Source organism: Lytechinus pictus, chromosome 6, assembly GCF_037042905.1.
Source record: "Lytechinus pictus isolate F3 Inbred chromosome 6, Lp3.0, whole genome shotgun sequence".
Classification (NCBI taxonomy): domain Eukaryota; kingdom Metazoa; phylum Echinodermata; class Echinoidea; order Temnopleuroida; family Toxopneustidae; genus Lytechinus; species Lytechinus pictus.
The window spans coordinates 24,051,210-24,070,277 of record NC_087250.1 but is presented as its reverse complement, the minus strand read 5'-3'; the positions used below and the strand labels follow the sequence as shown (position 1 = coordinate 24,070,277).

The 19,068-nt window shown below is 35.9% G+C and overlaps 1 protein-coding gene across 1 annotated transcript in view; it reads right to left on the bottom strand.

Moving 5' to 3' along the window:
• LOC129263078 (uncharacterized) overlaps positions 1-18,143 on the bottom strand; it is an 86,683-nt gene extending 68,540 nt beyond the window's left edge. Inside the window, exons 1-3 of the mRNA XM_064100488.1 lie at positions 18,128-18,143; positions 16,135-16,317; positions 737-818 (exon numbers count right to left, since the gene is read on the bottom strand). Coding sequence (XP_063956558.1) covers positions 737-818; positions 16,135-16,317; positions 18,128-18,143 — 281 coding nt within the window. The remainder of the gene's footprint in view (positions 1-736; positions 819-16,134; positions 16,318-18,127) is intronic.
• Between the last annotated feature and the right edge of the window lie 925 nt (positions 18,144-19,068).

The following is a 19,068-nucleotide window of genomic DNA, read 5'->3' as shown; positions in this document are numbered from 1 at the left end:
AACAAAAAAGAGAAGTAAACAACTGTTTGTAAAATACTCCTATAAATTCCATTAGCTTATAGCAATGACTTGATTATTTTCTAAATCTATATTGCATCATTGTCCACAGAAAACATGTGAATTTTCTTAACGTCACGACAGCAGCAGTGCATTTTGATTAATTTCGTGGATTTCATAAAATAATCAACAAAAATGTTATCGCGAATACATTTAAATAAACAAAAGGAATGCAAATAAACATACGACTACAACTGAATCGGGATATCAAGGAAATCAAATGAGATCAATGTTTGCAAATGACAGAATCTATGCTGAATCCGGATACCAAAAATGAAACAGGTCCTTTTTATTTCTTTATCCTCAAAGAATTTCACTGTTTCTTTTCGCGCATTTGTTTGTAAGAAAGTTGTGCATGTATATGTATACATATATACGGGTGCATTTTGCTTTTGGGAATTCCATATCTGGCTGATAACTATTATAGTAAAAAAAAATAGGAAGATTATTAAAAAAAATCCAGAAATAAGAATATCCTTAAATTTCATATTCTACACCATGATTTTTTTTTTTAGAGAAATAGGAACACAAAGATTTTTTTTTTCTTTTCCCCAAAAAACAGGAATATTCCCCCATCATAGGAAAACTTAGTAGGTATGGAAAATTTAATCTTAGAATGGGAAAATAAAAAAAGAAACAGTAACTCGATTTAAAAAAGAAGTCTGACTTTGGTACTTACCCAGTTGATGTCGCCGTTGCAACAGACCAGTACAGCGAAATAACGTATGAATCGCCAGTTGATGCTTGGTCCAAATCTTGACCTACAAGAGTCAGAAGAAGATATAAATACAACTTATTTCAATATTCTGTACAATGTTTGGCAAAGACTTTAATACAGATTCCGTTAATTGATTTATACATCCATGTTATAGGATACATGCAAGAGACTCAACAATAATTATTCATATTGCCCTCATCTACGGCTCAGGCAATACAAGGGTGGTCTTCATTGTATGTTAATGCTCTCATTGCAACTAATTGCAAGATGACACTGTACTCATACTACGTCTTGATAGAGGAAAAGAGTATCATTTGAGTTGACAAAATCTATAACAAGACATGAAGTGTGCGCTCATAACAACAACAAAAAATTCTGTCGAAATTGGACAGTGGTCGATGTTTAAATAACAAGGTTTTCATGTTTTACATGCTTTTATATTATAGGAATTACATGAGATAGAATTCCAAAGACTTTGAAAGATTGTAATGAGGATAGATCAAAGTGTTTCATCTAAAATAGTGACAAAAAACATTTTAAGGAAACAGGGAGTGAAAGCAAAAGAATGTTAAAAGAAAAAAATACTTTAGCACATGGTGATTAACTATACAGTACGTATCATAGCACTGGGAATTAAAAAATATACAACATGTTGGTATTTTTCTCACATATAATCTTGGATTTGGGTCTCTTCTATCCAATGAAAGTAAAAGTTTTGACAGAATGTTACGCTTGAGTGAGCACTGTCCATTTTTGTCAAGCTCGCAGAAATCTGTTTGCGCAGAAATGCTCGTTTTCACCCTGTGTCAAGGGGAAAGGACAAAATCAAACTTACCCTGCGAAACATTTCTCATACATTTCTCTTGAACTTTTAGTCAATTGAAATAAAACGGATACTTTCAAGCATTTTGTAACAATTTTGCCACCCAAATTGAAATTTCAACACTTAGTAAAGCACAACATTTAACCTTTTAGTGCCAGCCGGATCTGAGGACATAACTAAATCTCAACAAAAGTTTATATCAGACATCTCTAGCATATTTTCACTAAGTTTTTATCATTTAAAGTGGGTTTACATTTCATTTATCATTCAATACTTGTTTCTCCACACTTTTTCCAAGCTTGACAATGATTAACATAATGAAAAAACAAAAGTTTATATCAGACATCTCTAGCATATTTTCACTAAGTTTTTATCATTTAAAGTGGGTTTACATTTCATTTATCATTCAATACTTGTTTCTCCACACTTTTTCCAAGCTTGACAATGATTAACATAATGAAAATCAAGCCTAGGCCATTTCATGTTAATCACAGCTCAGTGTAAAGCAAATATCGTCACGATGGCCTCGGTGTGTGGGGGAGTGGTGTGGGGTGCACTGCACTCTTTGAAGTGTTTTGGGCAAGGAAACAAGTTAAAAAAGGTAAGAGATATCTTCAAATCAATTTTACTAGCTAAATTCCACGTGTTCTTCATGATTAAGGTCTACTTTTATTCACATAACTATTTCAAAGTTCTGCGCAATTCATTTTTCACTAACTTTTCAAAAGTAAGTGGTGCTCACTCAAGCGGAAATATTTTTCGACAGTTATATCGTCATTTGCTTAAATGGATCTGTACCAATGTTAAAATGTGGAAAAATCTTCAGGATATTACAAATGTATAATTTTACAGGATTTTTTGTAAGTGTAAACTTTTTTTTGATACGCACTGTATACAACTTTCATGTAATATTTCATCGATTGCGTGAACTGTCATTTTTACTGAAAAACAAATAACTAGGTAAATGAATGAAGAAACAACGTATTGAACAAAATATGGATACTATTCGTCAAATGTACTTTTATTCTTCCGATTAACTGAACGGTCAGGTAATTATTGATACCGAAACAGCTTATAATTATGTTTCATCACTCTTTTCATACAACCTTCATCATGTCTTCATTTTTCAGAACAATATGGCGCAAATGGAATTCTACATTACTCATGCAATGTACATGTTAGCAGGTAATATAAACTGCACGCAAGACTGCCGGAGCATATACTCCATGATGATAGCATATTTTAGACATGACCATTTTTCCAGATGCGGCTAACAGGCAAGGAGAAAGAAATCCCCCTCTCCTAATGACGTCACCACGGTTGCCATGCCAACTCACCCCCGAAGCAGAGAGTGTAATCACTAGTATATGCCCGTATGAAATGTACGGGAGGAAATATTATGTATGAGTGGATACTTTTCCATGCAGGATTGAGGAAAAAACTCAGAATTTAAGACGAAAGGAAAAATGTCAATTTATTTTCTGTGCTGTCCTTCAGACGAACACCTCCGGTGAAATTTGAGAGAAAATGGGACGATGCACTTGTTGCCTTGGTAACGGATTGAAACTCACATCCAGAACGATGAGGATTTTAATACATTTTAATAATCAATTTCCAGGGACCCTTTTCTCGAAACATTTCATTTATAAATTCTTGAGGATTTGCATTTCCTTCATGTGTAAATACATGTATGCAAAAGTTCCTGACTGTAATTGATTTGTATTAATATAAGAGAGGGATTTCATCTATATTATTATTAAAACTTGAATATCTTTTAATAACTACACCTTACGACTGTTCGCGATCCGATTTTGGAACAAATCGCATTTTGCTCATTTTCTGAAAATGTGAATGGAACATATCATTTTATTTGAGGTTAAAATTAATTGAAAGAATACTAATATAACCATTTTGAAAGATTGCAAGCCTTTATTTTCGAGTAAAGGCCAAATTAGTTTCAAATCGTAGCCAATCTTACGACTGCTATGACGTAATTACGACTAGATATTCAATTTGATTTTATTCTAAGAAGAATGATAGCATAGTCACATATTTGAACATAGGTATTCGTACGATGATTAGGAACATAACACAGTAAGATATTCCAAGTCTCAATATTAGCATCAAATTCTACTACGTTTTATTCCAAAATTGAGTCGCAGACCAATCGTAAGGTGTGCGGTCGCCTTTAATAACTACAGTATGTGTAATATTTTTTCATAGCAAAGCCTGTTATCAGGAGGAGAAGAGAATGTTTTATTAATCTGGATAACATTTTGATTTCAATTTACATTTCTAAATAAAAAGAAGAAACACGTATTTTCAGTCCGAATCAATGGAAACAGGACAATGTCACAAGACATGCAGATCATTAATGTAGGGTAAATAACGTTAGCATTTTAGCACGTCATAATGATCCCCTGTCTAAACCCTATTAAATACTATTTGCTATATAACATTTCGGTTGCACAATTTCATAAGTGGATATCAAAGTCTAGATATTTTATTATTTCTTACTTGCAAAGGATTATGTAACATATCTGTCATAATACCCTTTGGTGCAGAAAGCAGTAATATTTTAATTTCATGAATTGTGACATTGGAAGGAGTAGAAATGGTGAACCCCTGAAACAAACTACCGGTACTGAATAATGGTTTCAAAGAAAGACATTTTCAGCAGGGGTACATTAATGAGTAACATGGAAAACTGATCAGAACTTTATTTGGAACCTCATTTCGTTTCGGCTTGGTAAACGAAACGACTACCCGATGTGCCTCTTCTTTTGATATGTCATCTTCAAATGTAAATGTACTCCAATTGTGTTTGATAAATGTCATCAACATTCGTCCATTTTCACAACAGGGTGCGGTGTCCCGGGCATTCATCTTTGACGTTATAGCAGACGACACTATAAGAAATCGAGGTCGACCCAATATAGAATGCACTTTTGTTCGCTAAATTGACCGGCAAAATAACGAATGTGCCCGCAGATGCTAGCAGACACTCGATATGTTGTCCCACGTGCAGGGGTTAATTCGGAAGGGGCGACGGCAGTTTTTCACCAGGCATTCACTTATGTTTGAGGAGAAAGGGACAAGTGGAATTTGGTGATTTATTTTCAATCGGATGTAGACTGAATTCCAACATAGGACTATTTTGGTATTATGTTGAAATGGGGGATTTTTATAATGTTCAACAAATTTTTCGTCTTTTTCCTCTTTTACCTCCTATTTTTCCTTTTTTGTCATTTCTTCCTTCTTCTCCTTCTTCTTCTTTTTCCTTTTCAACATTATCACAATCTCCTCCTTCTTTTTCAACTTCTTCCTATCCTTATTCTTCTTCTTTTTCTCTTCCCTTTTTTATTTCGTCTTATTCTATGTCATAGTTTAGCTGCTCCCGTAAAACAAAGGTTAGCGATTAATCGTTCGCTTGATTTTTACGATTGATTATACATTGTAGTCAATGCAATCAATCGTAGAAAAATTTCCCTAGATCATTGCTAAGCTTTGTGCTACGGGCTCCTTATCATGGTAGTGGTAGTGGTGAAAGTTGTAGTGATGGTAAGTAGAAGTATGTAACATTTATCTGTATCCTTCCGCTTCAGTTTTACTGGCTGATTAAAAAAAAGATGAACATAAAGAATAACCAATTTTTAAGTGTTCAGAATGCTAAGCTTGAAATATTGGTACAATTATGCTTATTTATTTACACTTGAGTGACCAAATAGAGTCTGCGCTTGATCGCATGTGATCAATGGTGATTAAACCTGCGATTTATTACGGGGCGTTCTCCGAAGATAACATCTCTTTCGCTGAAACGCAACAAATTAAGCGTGTAAATCGGCAAAATAACATGCATTCCTCGTATAATTTACAAGCTATACATGTATTTCACAACACTTTCTCCAATACTTGTGGCTTTTATTCCCGCCCTAAACACTGTTTTTGTCTTGATGAACATTTATTAAGAGGAAAACAACATAATCATGATAAAATGAACGAGGGAAGAGGTAATGTCGAAGCAATATAGCGATCATCCACATGTAGGCCTACGTCTACTTTAAAATAAAATGGGACTGTCTTTGTCTGATGTTCTATTTATTACAAGTTGCGTACATTAATTGGAAAATTGTTAATGAAATGATAATATTGATAGAACAAACAAATAGACTAATGAAATCCAATTTCTTGTTTTCTCCGAAGAAGGCTTCGCTCTTCTCTGTCTCCCAACCACTAACCAAGTTTAAGAGTCCATTAAGGTTGATTCGTCCATAAAGTGTCGGGAATTATTGCCAAAACCTGCAAGCGGCGTTGCACTAGAACGAATAGAACGATAGTACTTCCAAAGGCAATATAAACGGGGCAATGTCGTAATTATGCGAATGTTCTTGTTGATGTCATCTAACTAATTTGTATTAAGTACAGTACGTACATGATAATACTGACTTTTTGCAATTACTCAGCATTGTTAAAAACAGAGCAATAGTTCTTCCCTAAAAGGAGTCACAGGAAGTGGGCCAAGAATTACCCCCTCCCTGAAATGGAACCTCTTTTTTGTGGGTTTTTTTTTACAATGTTAAAATAGTGTTCTTCCCAGAAAGGGGAGCAATTTTCCTTTGGAGACAAAATTGGAAAGCACTCTGTGCCTCTTAACTTTCACCCAAGGCTGGATTTGCATATTTTATGTGAAATAATTCAAAATTTGACAAAGCATTTTGAAACATGAGAAGAAGTATGGAGGCAAGTAAAATAAGAAATATAATGCTTATACATAAAATATTTGTGGTTCATGCAGTCAAATCATCAGTAGACATGTAGTTATTGAGGAATAAAATTTCTACGTTCAGTTTCCTTGTCCCTCTCCTCCTCCTTTCTTTCTCTGTCTCTCGCTCTTACTCTCTCTCTCTCTCTCTCTTCCTATCTATTTCCCTCTCTCCACCCAATTCCCTTCCTTTTCTTTCTCTCATCGTTCTATCCCCCTTCCTATTTCCATCCCAATCTGTTCTCAACAGCAAATAAACATTGCCCGACGCAATACATCACGGGCCAGCATAGTGCGAGGAGATATTACGACAGAGAGCGATGGGGGTAAATAAATACTTGGGAGATTTTCTCCGCCGTTTCTGAATGACAGAAGGTGACACATGACATTTCCAAAGAGTAGCTCGAACAGGGTTTATACGATAAAGGGCGGAGTGAGAAAACAAGAGGACTTGAGAGCGAACATTTTGATTGCCCTGCTCCCTCCTTCTCTGATTCTACAGAATCATTAAACAATAATCACCATGCATGAATATATGGGGTAAAATTTATTTTGTACCTCTTCCTGGAATTTTGTTTTTACGCGTTTTGAAATTGATAATATTTAAAAATTGATTTCTTTTATAGTTTGCATTACGGCCTTTATTCAAATCGACATACTCGTGTGCTAGTAAATAAAATGGCAAGGAAGTCGAGTGTTAAACTGAATTATTATGTAGGATTAGTTAGATTTAATAGTCCAGTAGATATGTGAAAAAGATGCTCGAATCTGGCAGAAAGTGTGAAAATTGGCATACAAGGGTATTTTGGGGTGCTGATTTCAAAAATTGCCGGCCCCAAGCGATTTGACCATCGGGTCGGCCGCCATTTTGAAATCCAAGATGGCCGCCATGAAAAATCATCAAATGTCATTTTCTTGAGTTTTACATGGCATGTGACACTGAAATTTGGCATATAGGGGTATTTTGAGGCACTGATTTCAAATATTGCCAGCCCCCAGCAATTTGACCATTTGGTCGGCGGCAAAATGGCCGCCATCTTGAAATCCAAGATGGCCGCCATGATATATTATTGCAATCATTTTCTCGAGTTTTATATGAACTACGGTATTGAAATTTGGCATATAGGCTTAATTTGGGGTGCTGATTTCAAATATTGCCGGCCCCAAGTGATTAGACCATCGGGTCGGCCGCCATTTTGAAATCCAAGATGGCCGCCATGAGAAATCATTAATGTCATTTTCTTGAGTTTTACATGACGTGTGACACTGAAATTTGGTATGTTGGGGTATTTTTAGGCACTGATTTCAAATATTGCCTGCCCCCAGCAATTTGACCACTTGGTCGGCGGCTAAATGGCCGCCATTTTGAAATCCAAGATGGCCGCCGTGAGAAATCATTAAATGTCATTTTCTTGAGTTTTACATGATATGTGACACTGAAATTTGGCATATAGGCTTAATTCGGCGTGCTGATTTCAAATATTGCCGGCCCCCAGCAATTTGACCTCCAGGTCAGCGGCAAAACGGCCGCAATCTTAAAATCCAAGATGGCCACCATGAAATATCGTTGCAATAATTTTCTCTAGTTTTGTATGAGCTATGGTACTGAAATTTAGCATATACAGTGTAGGCGTAGTTTAGGGCACTTATTTCAATAGTCTTACCACCAGGTCAGCTGCCATCTTGAAATCTAAGATGGCCGCCATGAAAATCACTAAAAATCATTTTCTTGAATTTTACATGTGCTCTGAACTTTGGCAAATAGAGTACCTATTTTTGGGTGCTGATTTCAAATATTGCCAGCCACAAGTGATCTGACCATCAGTTCAGCGGCAAGATATGGCTGCCATGAAAAACCATATCAAAAAAATTTTCTTGGATTTTACATTATATATGACACCAAAATTTGGCATACAGAAGTACGTGGCACTGATTTTTGCCGGCCACCAGCAATGTATAACCACCGGGTTTCGGCAAAATGACCGCCATGAATTAAAAGTAATGATAATTGTCTTGAGTTTTATATGAACTCTGGCCCTGAAAGTTGTCATATAGGCATATATTTAGGCACTGATTATTGTCATACCCCTGTTTGGTTGCCATTTTGAAATACAAGATGGCCGCCATGAAAGATAATTTGCTCAAGTCTTACGTATGGCCTGTAACACTTTGAATTTGGAGAAAAACTTGATCTTTGCATCCTTGATCAATGAAAAAAACATAATAAATAGATGCTATTTTGAATTCCAATATGGTTACCAAGTTTGAATGATGTACACCATTATAATGGTGAGTAAAACCCATTGTAAATCCAACACAACCACATCTTTGTCCGTTGCAAGGATTATGATACTTTGGCACCCTTAATTGCTGATATAGATGTTACGTAAGTATGAAGCACCATAATACACAAACAGCTAGCTTCTTCTGCAGTTACACATTTGAGGTGGCTTTGGTTGAATAATAACCATCCGGAACAATCATTTTCTGTTGAGAGGCTGTAAATTATTTCTTTGAGTTTCATATGATCTGCAGTATTGCACTTTGACATATCGACGGAGTGCGGGGTGCTTATTTCAAATATTGCTGGCCCTCAGCGATCTGATCCCCTGAGTCAGAAACAAAATGTCAGCCATCTTGAAATCCAAGATGGCTGCCATGAAAAAAGATCATTGAAAAAAAAATCACTTTGTCTAGTATCACGTAATCTGTCCAATAGATATGCTGCAAAATGGCCACCTTCTTGAAATCTAGAGTGGATCGACTGTCATGAAAATTCATTAAAATCATTTTCTTGGTTTTAAATAATTTGAGGCACTGCATTTTAGACATACAGGCAGGTTTTTGGCCTGCTGGTTTCAGAATATTGCTCCAATAATTGCGATATTTTATTACAAATCGACAAGAAGAAAACTGCTCCAGACTTGAAGTACTGATGGTTATATAGTGGTAAGATGATGATGGTGATGATGAAATTAATATTAATGATGGATGATAATAATACATATTTTATTGTTCAAAATAGAATTCAGTAACAGAAATGCTCCGAAAATTTATTTCGCCCATACCCTGTAGATCATGCATGAGCCCGGCAGCAACTTAGCAGCGCCACATCGGACGTTGCTCTATCCATTAAAAAGGAAAGTTCACCCCGGAGAAAAGTTTGTTGTAAAAACACAAGAAAATATGATATAAAAAGGATATTGGTAAATCCATCAAAGATATTGGAATTTTAAGTTTTTGATTTGTGACGTCATATACTGTACGAGCAGCTGCCCCATTATGTTGTGTGATTTAAAATGGCAGATAAAGTGTGTTATGTGTTATAATTATGTTCATTATCTATCCATATTTGAAATTAACATACAATACAAGTTTTTGCTTCATAGTACCAATTTACAGTGTCACAGGTAATGTAGAATTCAGGAAAACATTTTTGAAAGATATTTCGTAGTAGCCATCTTAGATTTCAAAGTGGCGGTCATTTTTAGCTGACCCGGTGGATCAATTACTGGGGCAGCAATATTCTAAAACCAGCAGGCCAAAAACTGCCTGTATGTCTAAAATGCAGTGCCTCAAATTATTTAAAACTCAAGAAAATGATTTTAATGAATTTTCAAGATGGTGGCCATTTTCAGCATATCTATTGGACAGATTACTTGGGGGAAATGTCAATACCCCAAGATGCCAAATGTCAAAATAATACCTTCGTTATAATTATTTTTTTTAATGATTTTTTTATGGCAGCCATCTTGGATTTCAAGATGGCTGCCATTTTGCAGCTGAGGTATCACGGGCCTAAAACATTTCCCATAGACTCGTGTGTTAAAGAGGCGCTCAAAAAAAAAATAAGGATGAAATTCGAGAATTGAATGTTTACTACCTGTCCAGTGGATAGGATACATGTCTGACATTCCATATCTGACCAGAAAGGGTACCTCGACCAACTCATTTTTAAAATAAATCGGCATTTATGAAGACTACACCTGACAGGATCAAATTCATCACTTGAGACAGTAAAATGGCAATACTTCTTCCGCCAGTATAAAAATAGTTCCAAAGTGGTGATATATCTTCCCAATTTGAAAAAAGGAAGTTCAGTAAAGTTACCCTCCCTAGAATCAGTGTTAGATTATCAATAATTTTCATTCAATTTTGTCAATAAGCAATATCAAAATTAAAAATTGAGAATTAAATGGGTTAATATCTTTGGCCCGTATAACCCTGACTCAGGGGATCAGATCGCTGAGGGCCAGCAATATTTGAAATAAGCTCCCCACACTACTTCTATATGTCAAAGTGCAATACCGCAGATCATATAAAACTCAACGAAATAATTGCAATATTTCTATGGCAGCCAGCTTCGAATTCAAGATGACGGCCCTTTTTCCGCCGACTAATTGTCAGATTGCTTGGAGCCAGCAATTTTTTTAATGAACTCACCCAGATACCGATATACTACAAATTTCAATGGCACATATTATGTAAAATTCAAGGAAATCGAGTTCAATGATTTTTCATGTGGCCATCTTGGATTTCAAATGGCGGCTGACCCGATGGTCAAATCGCTCGAGGCCGGCAATATATGAAATCAGCGCCAAAAATTAAGCCTATATGCCAAATTTCAATACCGCAGTTCATATAAAACTCAAGAAAATGATTGCAATTTTGTATCATGGCAGCCATCTTGAATTTCAAGATGGCGGCCATTTTGCCGCCGACCAAGTGGTCAAATTGCTGGGGGCTGGCAATATTTGAAATCAGTGCCTAAAAATACCACATCATACCAAATTTCAGTGTCACATGTCATGTAAAACTCAAGAAAATGACATTAATGATTTCTCATGGCGGCCATCTTGGATTTCAAAATGGCGGCCAACCCGATGGTCATATCACTTGGGACCGGCAATATTTGAAATCAGCACGCCGAATTAAGCCTATATGCCAAATTTCAGTGTCACATATCATGTAAAACTCAAGAAAATGACATTTAATGATTTTTCATGGCAGCCATCTTGGATTTCAAAATGGCGGCCATTTAGCCGCCGACCAAGTGGTCAAATTGCTGGGGGCAGGCAATATTTGAAATCAGTGCCTAAAAATACCCCAACATACCAAATTTCAGTGTCACACGTCATGTAAAACTCAAGAAAATGACATTAATGATTTCTCATGGCGGCCATCTTGGATTTCAAAATGGCGGCCGACCCAATGGTCAAATCACTTGGGGCCGGCAATATTTGAAATCAGCACCCCAAATTAAGCCTTTATGCCAAATTTCAATACCGCAGTTCATATAAAACTCGAGAAAATGATTGCAATAATATATCATGGCGGCCATCTTGGATTTCAAGATGGCGGCCATTTTGCCGCCGACCAAATGGTCAAATTGCTGGGGGCCGGCAATATTTGAAATCAGTGCCTCATAATACCCCTATATGCCAAATTTCAGTGTCACATGCCATGTAAAACTAAAAAAAAAATGACATTTGATGATTTTGCATGGCGGCCATCTTGGATTTCAAAATGGCGGCCGACCCGATGGTCAAATCGCTTGGGGCCGGCAATTTTTGAAATCAGCGCCCAAAAATACCCCTGTATACCAAATTTCACACTTTCTGCCAGATCCGAGCATCTTGGCCATTTTTTGTCACATAACCGCTCCACTATAATTTAAAAAAAATAAGATGACCCTGGGTTTGAGAATTTAATAAATCATGTAGACATGATATCAAAATGCTATGCATGGACCGATGAAACAACAATCAAAATAAAAATAGATGTGTTTTGCCAAAAAAAAAACCACAGGTGGGACTTAAAACAACAATTAATTCAGAGTTAGACTCGTAATATCATGCTTGAGAGACGTGGGTTATCGCGTTTTTACGCGTCAGAGTTAGACGCGTTTAAATGCGTCACCGGATTGAATGTAGAGCATGATCGGTTAAGGGTTAGCATTGAGGTGAATTTTTTTTTTATAGATATTTTTATCAAAATTGCTTTTAAGATAATCTTTGATATCTCAGGTTTCAAAGAACTCAGTTTCATGAAGATTGATAAATCCGAAAGTACTGGAATAGTCCATTTTATTCGTGGGGGTGCTATTACCTCTCATCACGGACGGACATTTTTACTCAAATTAAATTCTCTCTAGTTTTATTGTTTTTAAAGTTATTCTAATTTGGTTTGGATGTTCTTGCACTCTGAACATTAATCTATTATCAAACATAAATTAGTAGAAAAAAAATATTGGGAAGTAATTTTTTTTGGTAGGTGTGAACATTTCCATTTTGAAATTTCCGTCCGTGATGAAAAAAAATATAAAAAGTTTTTTTATTTTTTATCAGAATAGAAATAAAAAATAAAAAGGTGTAGAGGTATCTCACTAAATACTATACATCATTTTATTTGAACATAGCTGAAATCCATACATTTTATCCATATCATAAACTCAATCAAAAATGATCACGGACGGACATTAATTTCATCACGGACGGACAATGTAAATTCACTCAAATTCAATTCACTCTAGTTTTATTGTTTTCAAAGTTACTCCAATTTGGTTTGGATTTTCTTGTACTCTTAGCATTAATCTATCATCAAACATAAATTAGTAGAAAAAATATGGGAAGTAAATTTTTCTGGTAGATGTCAACATTCCATTTTGAAATTTCCATCCATGATGAAATTAATGTCCGTCCGTGATCATTTTTATTGAGTTTATGATATTGATAATATGTATGGATTCAGCTTTTTATTCTTTATCAGAATAGAAACAAAAATAGAAGTGTGTAGAAGCATCTCACTAGACACTGTACATCATTTCATTTGAATATATCTAAAATCCATACATTTTATCCATATCATAAATCAATCAAAATAATCGCAGACGGAATAAATTTCATCACGGACAGACAATGAGCAAATACTGAGCAGATTATGAATTTAATTTTAGTTCCAATTTGCAGTGAAAAATGGTAGGATGGGGGATCGGGTGTCCGGACACTTTATATTTTTGAAGCCTTCTTTTTTGTCTTAAGATTACACTAAAAATATGAATTCAATAGTTTTTATCATCTTCTATTTTGTTCTCTATAATATTTTCTAAAATTTTGTACTAAAATTTGATGAAACTTCGCTTGTAATTTTTTCCAAATGACTTTCTAAAATTGATCGTCCGGACACACAACCTGTCCGGACACACAACAACTGGGTATACTGAGAATTATTCAGAACTCAAATGGATGGAAACCTACAACTCTTCACAATTTTTTGTGAAATCTTTCTTTGGCTGTTATTGGGGCTTAATTGTTGTCAGGAATTTTTTTTAAAACATAATGCAGATAGAGTTGGAAGCTACATGTATGCCAAAAAGCAGGAAATGAAATAGAGCAAGAATAAGTCAAAAGCTGTATATTTCATCAATTGAAGCTTGCAGAAAGTGATGGAAAAGAAGAAAGTAGAATGCATATTCTGATAAGCAGGAAAAAAAATCATTTTTTCCATGTACAAACCTATGGATTCACAATGCTTCTAACAGAACATGACATCACGTCCTTGAGGCTTGTGAAAAGTACAAGAATTCCTTTTTTTAAGTCTGTTTTGGAGCTAATTTTGAGCAAATTGTTGATCTGGTAATCTTGAAAATGCATGCAATTCATATAAAGCTTGCACTGCAGTGTTTAGAAGTTTAATTGGTATCTGATTTCAATTTTGGATTCGGTCAGGGCCTAAATACATGAGGGCTGTTGATGTGAAGGGGTGTCTCCACTTTAATATGGACAAAAGATGAATTTGAAGAGAGCCTGGACAAGTGTTGTGGTCGTACTTGATCCACCAAACAAGCATAATGATCAGCAACCTGTGAATATTTTGGATTTACTTTGTGGACATAAAAAAAATATGTGCTCTTCGAAAAGTAATGCCTAAAAATGTATGAACATGTATCATCATGATATATCATAAAAAGTATCAACATGATCATTGATCCACTGGATGTTGATTTGGTACCAACTATAGTATTCTCTAAATTTAAAAGAAGACAATGTGCATTAGGATATTTGATTTTGAAAAGAACTGTGTTTAAAAGCAATCATATGGCTAGATTATTTTGTGTGTCTAGCATAGAAATCATGTTGCTACAACTTAAATCAAGTTGTAGCAACTTGATTGTGCAACTAATATTGTTGAATCATATAAAAAATGTACAAATCATCAATACAATAGCATTTGTTCCCCCAAACAAGTAATAAGAACTTCTTACAAGGTACTTCCAATGTATTTTAATTGTGTACGTCCGTGATGTCCGTCCGAGATGTCCGTCCGAGATGGAAAATATTTGCAATTCTCTCAGAAGTTTGATATTGGTTAACAATTCAATATGCTGAACATAGAAGCTAACAATCCTGAGTGTAAGTTGCATTAACAATTATTGGTCAAAGTTAAGCTATTTAGATAGAAACAATAAAAATGTTCAAAGATTCTGAAAACCACATTTCTATCATGTCCGTCCGTGATATGGCACATTTAGTGGCTACCTATGTTTGTAGGTTAACATGGCAACAAACTTTTTTCATCATTCAGCATACTTTGTCCTACCCTTCACTATAAAACACAAAGGAACCATGTTCATCTTATTCCTAATTTGTTACAAGCCTTCAAAGTTTTCAAAATCAAATGTCCGTCCGTGATAAACCGATCACGCTCTGTAAGATCTGGGGAGTGTTTCATGAAGGACTTGTCGGACGTTTTATCCGACAAGTCTTATTTAATACGACAGTTACCATAGTAACACTGCCTCACAGCCAATCAGAATCAAGGAAAGTTGTCAGATCTGACGACTTGTCGGACAAAAATCTTGATGAAACACTCCCCAGGCTTGAGAAACGTGGGCTATCGGGTTTTTACGCGTCAGAGTTAGACGTGTATAAATGCGTCATCGGATTGGTTGCAAAATCAGGGACGGGAGACGCAGGATACCGCTTTTTATGTGTCAGAGTTAAACGCATATAGATGCGTCACCTGGGGAGTGTTTCATCAACATTCAGATCTGACAACTTTCCTTGATTTTGATTGGCTGAGAGGCATTGTTCCTATGGTAACTGTCGGATAAAATGGGACTTGTCGGATAAAACTTCTGACAAGTCCTTTCATGAAACACTCCCCAGATTGTAAGGTCAGAATTTAGAGACGCGGTCTACCGCGTAGGCCTAATCGTCAATAAAATAACGCGTTCAAAGGTGTTTACGCTTCGATGCTTAATCTGACTTAACATGTAATTCACATTCAACCAAAGACGGCAATCAATCTGGGGAAAACTTGGGAAAATCAGATCTAGATCTGCCATAACATGGTGACAATATTAACCTCGATTTTAAAGACTTTCTCATCAAATCACTGTTTACTGCAACTACTTTACCTTTGATAGTATTGACAATAATAATGGTGATGTCCTACATAGAGCGCACACACCGTTCAGAGGCGCTCATGGCACTAGCGCAGCAACAGATTCATTGGATATATACATATAAACAACTACGAATATAAATGTATACAAATTAGTCAACAAAGAAATCTTAAACAGCTCTTAGGTTTCGAATCACCCATCGGAATAAATAGCTACATCCTGGTGGGACCTGCTACCCCCCCCCCCCTTGCTTTCTGCTCCGTTTACCGACAATTTAAGGGACAAGCCCTTTAAGAAACCCTTTTTGTGACAAACGTAGGTTAGTAGATTAACTCTGATCTGATTATTCAAATGAGATTAAATCTTACCGAAGTTGAATGATAAAGCCCATGATCCATTATGACAGGAGGGTGTCTCATCCCCATGCCATCCCGTACAAGCTAGATAATACCATCCGCATGATGTTACGTGAATCACCATAGCTGCTACCACCGTGTACTTGAGCGTTCTCAACAGAGCCGTGTTGGATCCCAACTTTGATTCCCTGTTGTCTGTTGGACGAAAATAGAGAAGAATGCGAATTAGACAAATCATATAAAAATGAAAATATGCACACATTAATATCAATACTACAAATAGAATGTTTGATTTATTTGATGCAACATTAAGAGCAATGCGAATGGTGTGGAGGTCGTGGTCTGGTAGTAATATATGACTCTCGTATTTCAATCTGAAGGACGTGGGGTCGATCCCATCCGCCATGGCGTGTTTTCCTTCAGCAAAAAATTGCCCACATTGTGCTGCACTCAACCCAGGTGAGGTGAATGGGTACCCGGTAGGAAGAAATTCCTCGAATAATGTATGGGCATTGCAGCTAAGCCGGGGTAATAATAACAGCGCTTTGTATCCTCGGGCAAAAAACACTTCGTAAATCAAGTTCTTATTATTATTATTGATAATGAATTAACGACAATATTAGACGTTTGGAAAATTGAAAATTTAATCTCTCGTGTTTTTTGGCATACAATCTCATAGAAAAGGAGAAGAGGACGGAAGGAGAATGATATGTGTAGCAGCAAGAGTAGTATGGGTTTTTCGTTGCAATTTCATAATCGTCACTATAATTCATATTACTCTTGTTAACCGGTGTACATCGAGGACCACACCAGTTATTTTACACCGAAGTTGAATTAACAGTGTTAGTTTAACACATATAGGTGTTACTAGTATTACAACACCTTTGGTTGTTACATTTAAACTTTCTGGTGCTATGTTCAATCTCTAGGGTGTAATTTCAACACCTCAGAGTGTTGGTCCTCTATTAACACCAACTGGTGTCAGTTTAAACACCAGTTTTTACAGTGTAGTATTGCACTAATATTCTCTAATTGATAGCTATCATTTTTTTCTCAGAAAGTTAATGATCACAATACTTTCTTCATAAATATCATCGATTACCATAGTTAACTTTTTCACCCACAATCACTCTTCCTTTTGTTTTTATTTATTGTCACCTCTCTTTGACTCCCATATTAGACCCATCTGTCACTCTTTTCTATCACTCTTTGACACCCACTTCCTAGTCTATCATGGCATGCGAGAAAGGAGGATGTTTCAGCATGGGATTAATGTCACTTTTACATCGTCAGGGCCACAAGTGCTTCACAGTACAGGATGTACAATCAATTCTCTCGCCCGCAGAACGCCATTCCCTTTCCAATATCCCGGATGCGCACTCATTGCACCCTCCGCAATAGGTTTGGAGGGAACTCATCCGCCATCGTATGAGGAATGCACGTTGGGCTTATTTTCTCTCATGTGACAGGGAGGATGGATGTACAGGAAAAAGGAGCAAGATTATCACCATAAAATGCATATTCCTCGTATTGTTCACAGCAGAATAAAATTATCAAGAGGTCTACAAATTACAATTAATCATAGATATATATCTAGATTTAGATATTATTTATTTTTCGTCAACAAAATACAAATATAACAAAGGTCTTTCATAGAGATGTTGGCTTTGCTGCTGATTATGTAAAAGTTTCCAGATTTTTTTTTATCTGAATACACAAACTATCTTCTCCCCCAATCCTACCCTCCTCCATCTACTTCTCAAAATAATTTCTTTTCTTATCCATACAATTTTCATATAAAATGTTCATGATCCCACCCCCTTCTCATCCAACAATCTTTCTCCCTCTACCCTCTTCCGACCAGCTATCTCTCTTTCTATCTCTCCCTCTTTCCTGACATATCTCTGCCCTATCTCTTACTCTTCCATCGCGGGTGGCGCGTCACATGGCGATAGCTATATAATCTCCCCTTTCTCCATAAGACAGCAGGAAGTCTAGTGCTTACCCGGTCTTAAGGTCATGGTACTATCACTCTGGACTAGGCTTCAAAAGTTAATTTATGCTTGAAGACTGCTGACGCCCCAAATGCACCCGACATTCAATCACAACATATCGATACAAATGAAGCTATATAAAGCTCATATTGATCGATATAGGTCTATTTTTGTTTGTTGCACTTGTTTTGGTTTTCCTTTGTTTTTTGTTTTTTGTTTTTTTAAGTTTTGGTCTTCAGATGGTGCTCTTTAAAGTGATTTTAGGATCTTGAATATATAGGTTCGAATCACGTGATTAAAATTCACGTACATGCACGCAACATTTTTATATACATGTACTTTATACATATTCAGCCATTTTAATGAAATAAGGTGGCAGACCAATTACGTAAGAGGGCAGTTGTCTATAATAACTACCAGCATCAATATAATATGAGGCAATGAATTGGGACTGTACTTTTATTTCAATCCGTTTACCCAAGTGATAAAATTGATACAGTGTTATGTTATGAGAAAAGCAACAGATGTAAATGTTGCAATGCTTATACATGTATGCATAATCTTCAATAATAGTTTTACATGAAGAATAACTTAGGACATTAAAGATATTGAAGCAATGTAGTTCATCATAAAATGCATTTCCAGAGTTTTGCAGGTGTGAGGTGAATAGCAATGACCATCAGCTAAGATGATTAGAATTATTTTTATTTTTATGATATCAATGCCGATAATTTTCACAATTTATCAACAATTACATTATCATTATAATACTATTGTGACGGTTTTGGAGGTGGTATGGTTTGGTTGATGATGACGAACGTGATTTCAATTTCTGATCATTAAAGACTACAAACGGTTTTTTCTCTGTGTGTGTATAAAAATATGATACAAAAATTATAGTAGTATTCATGTAGGTAGCATACAAATTATGATTACTAGTATGGCAATGCTA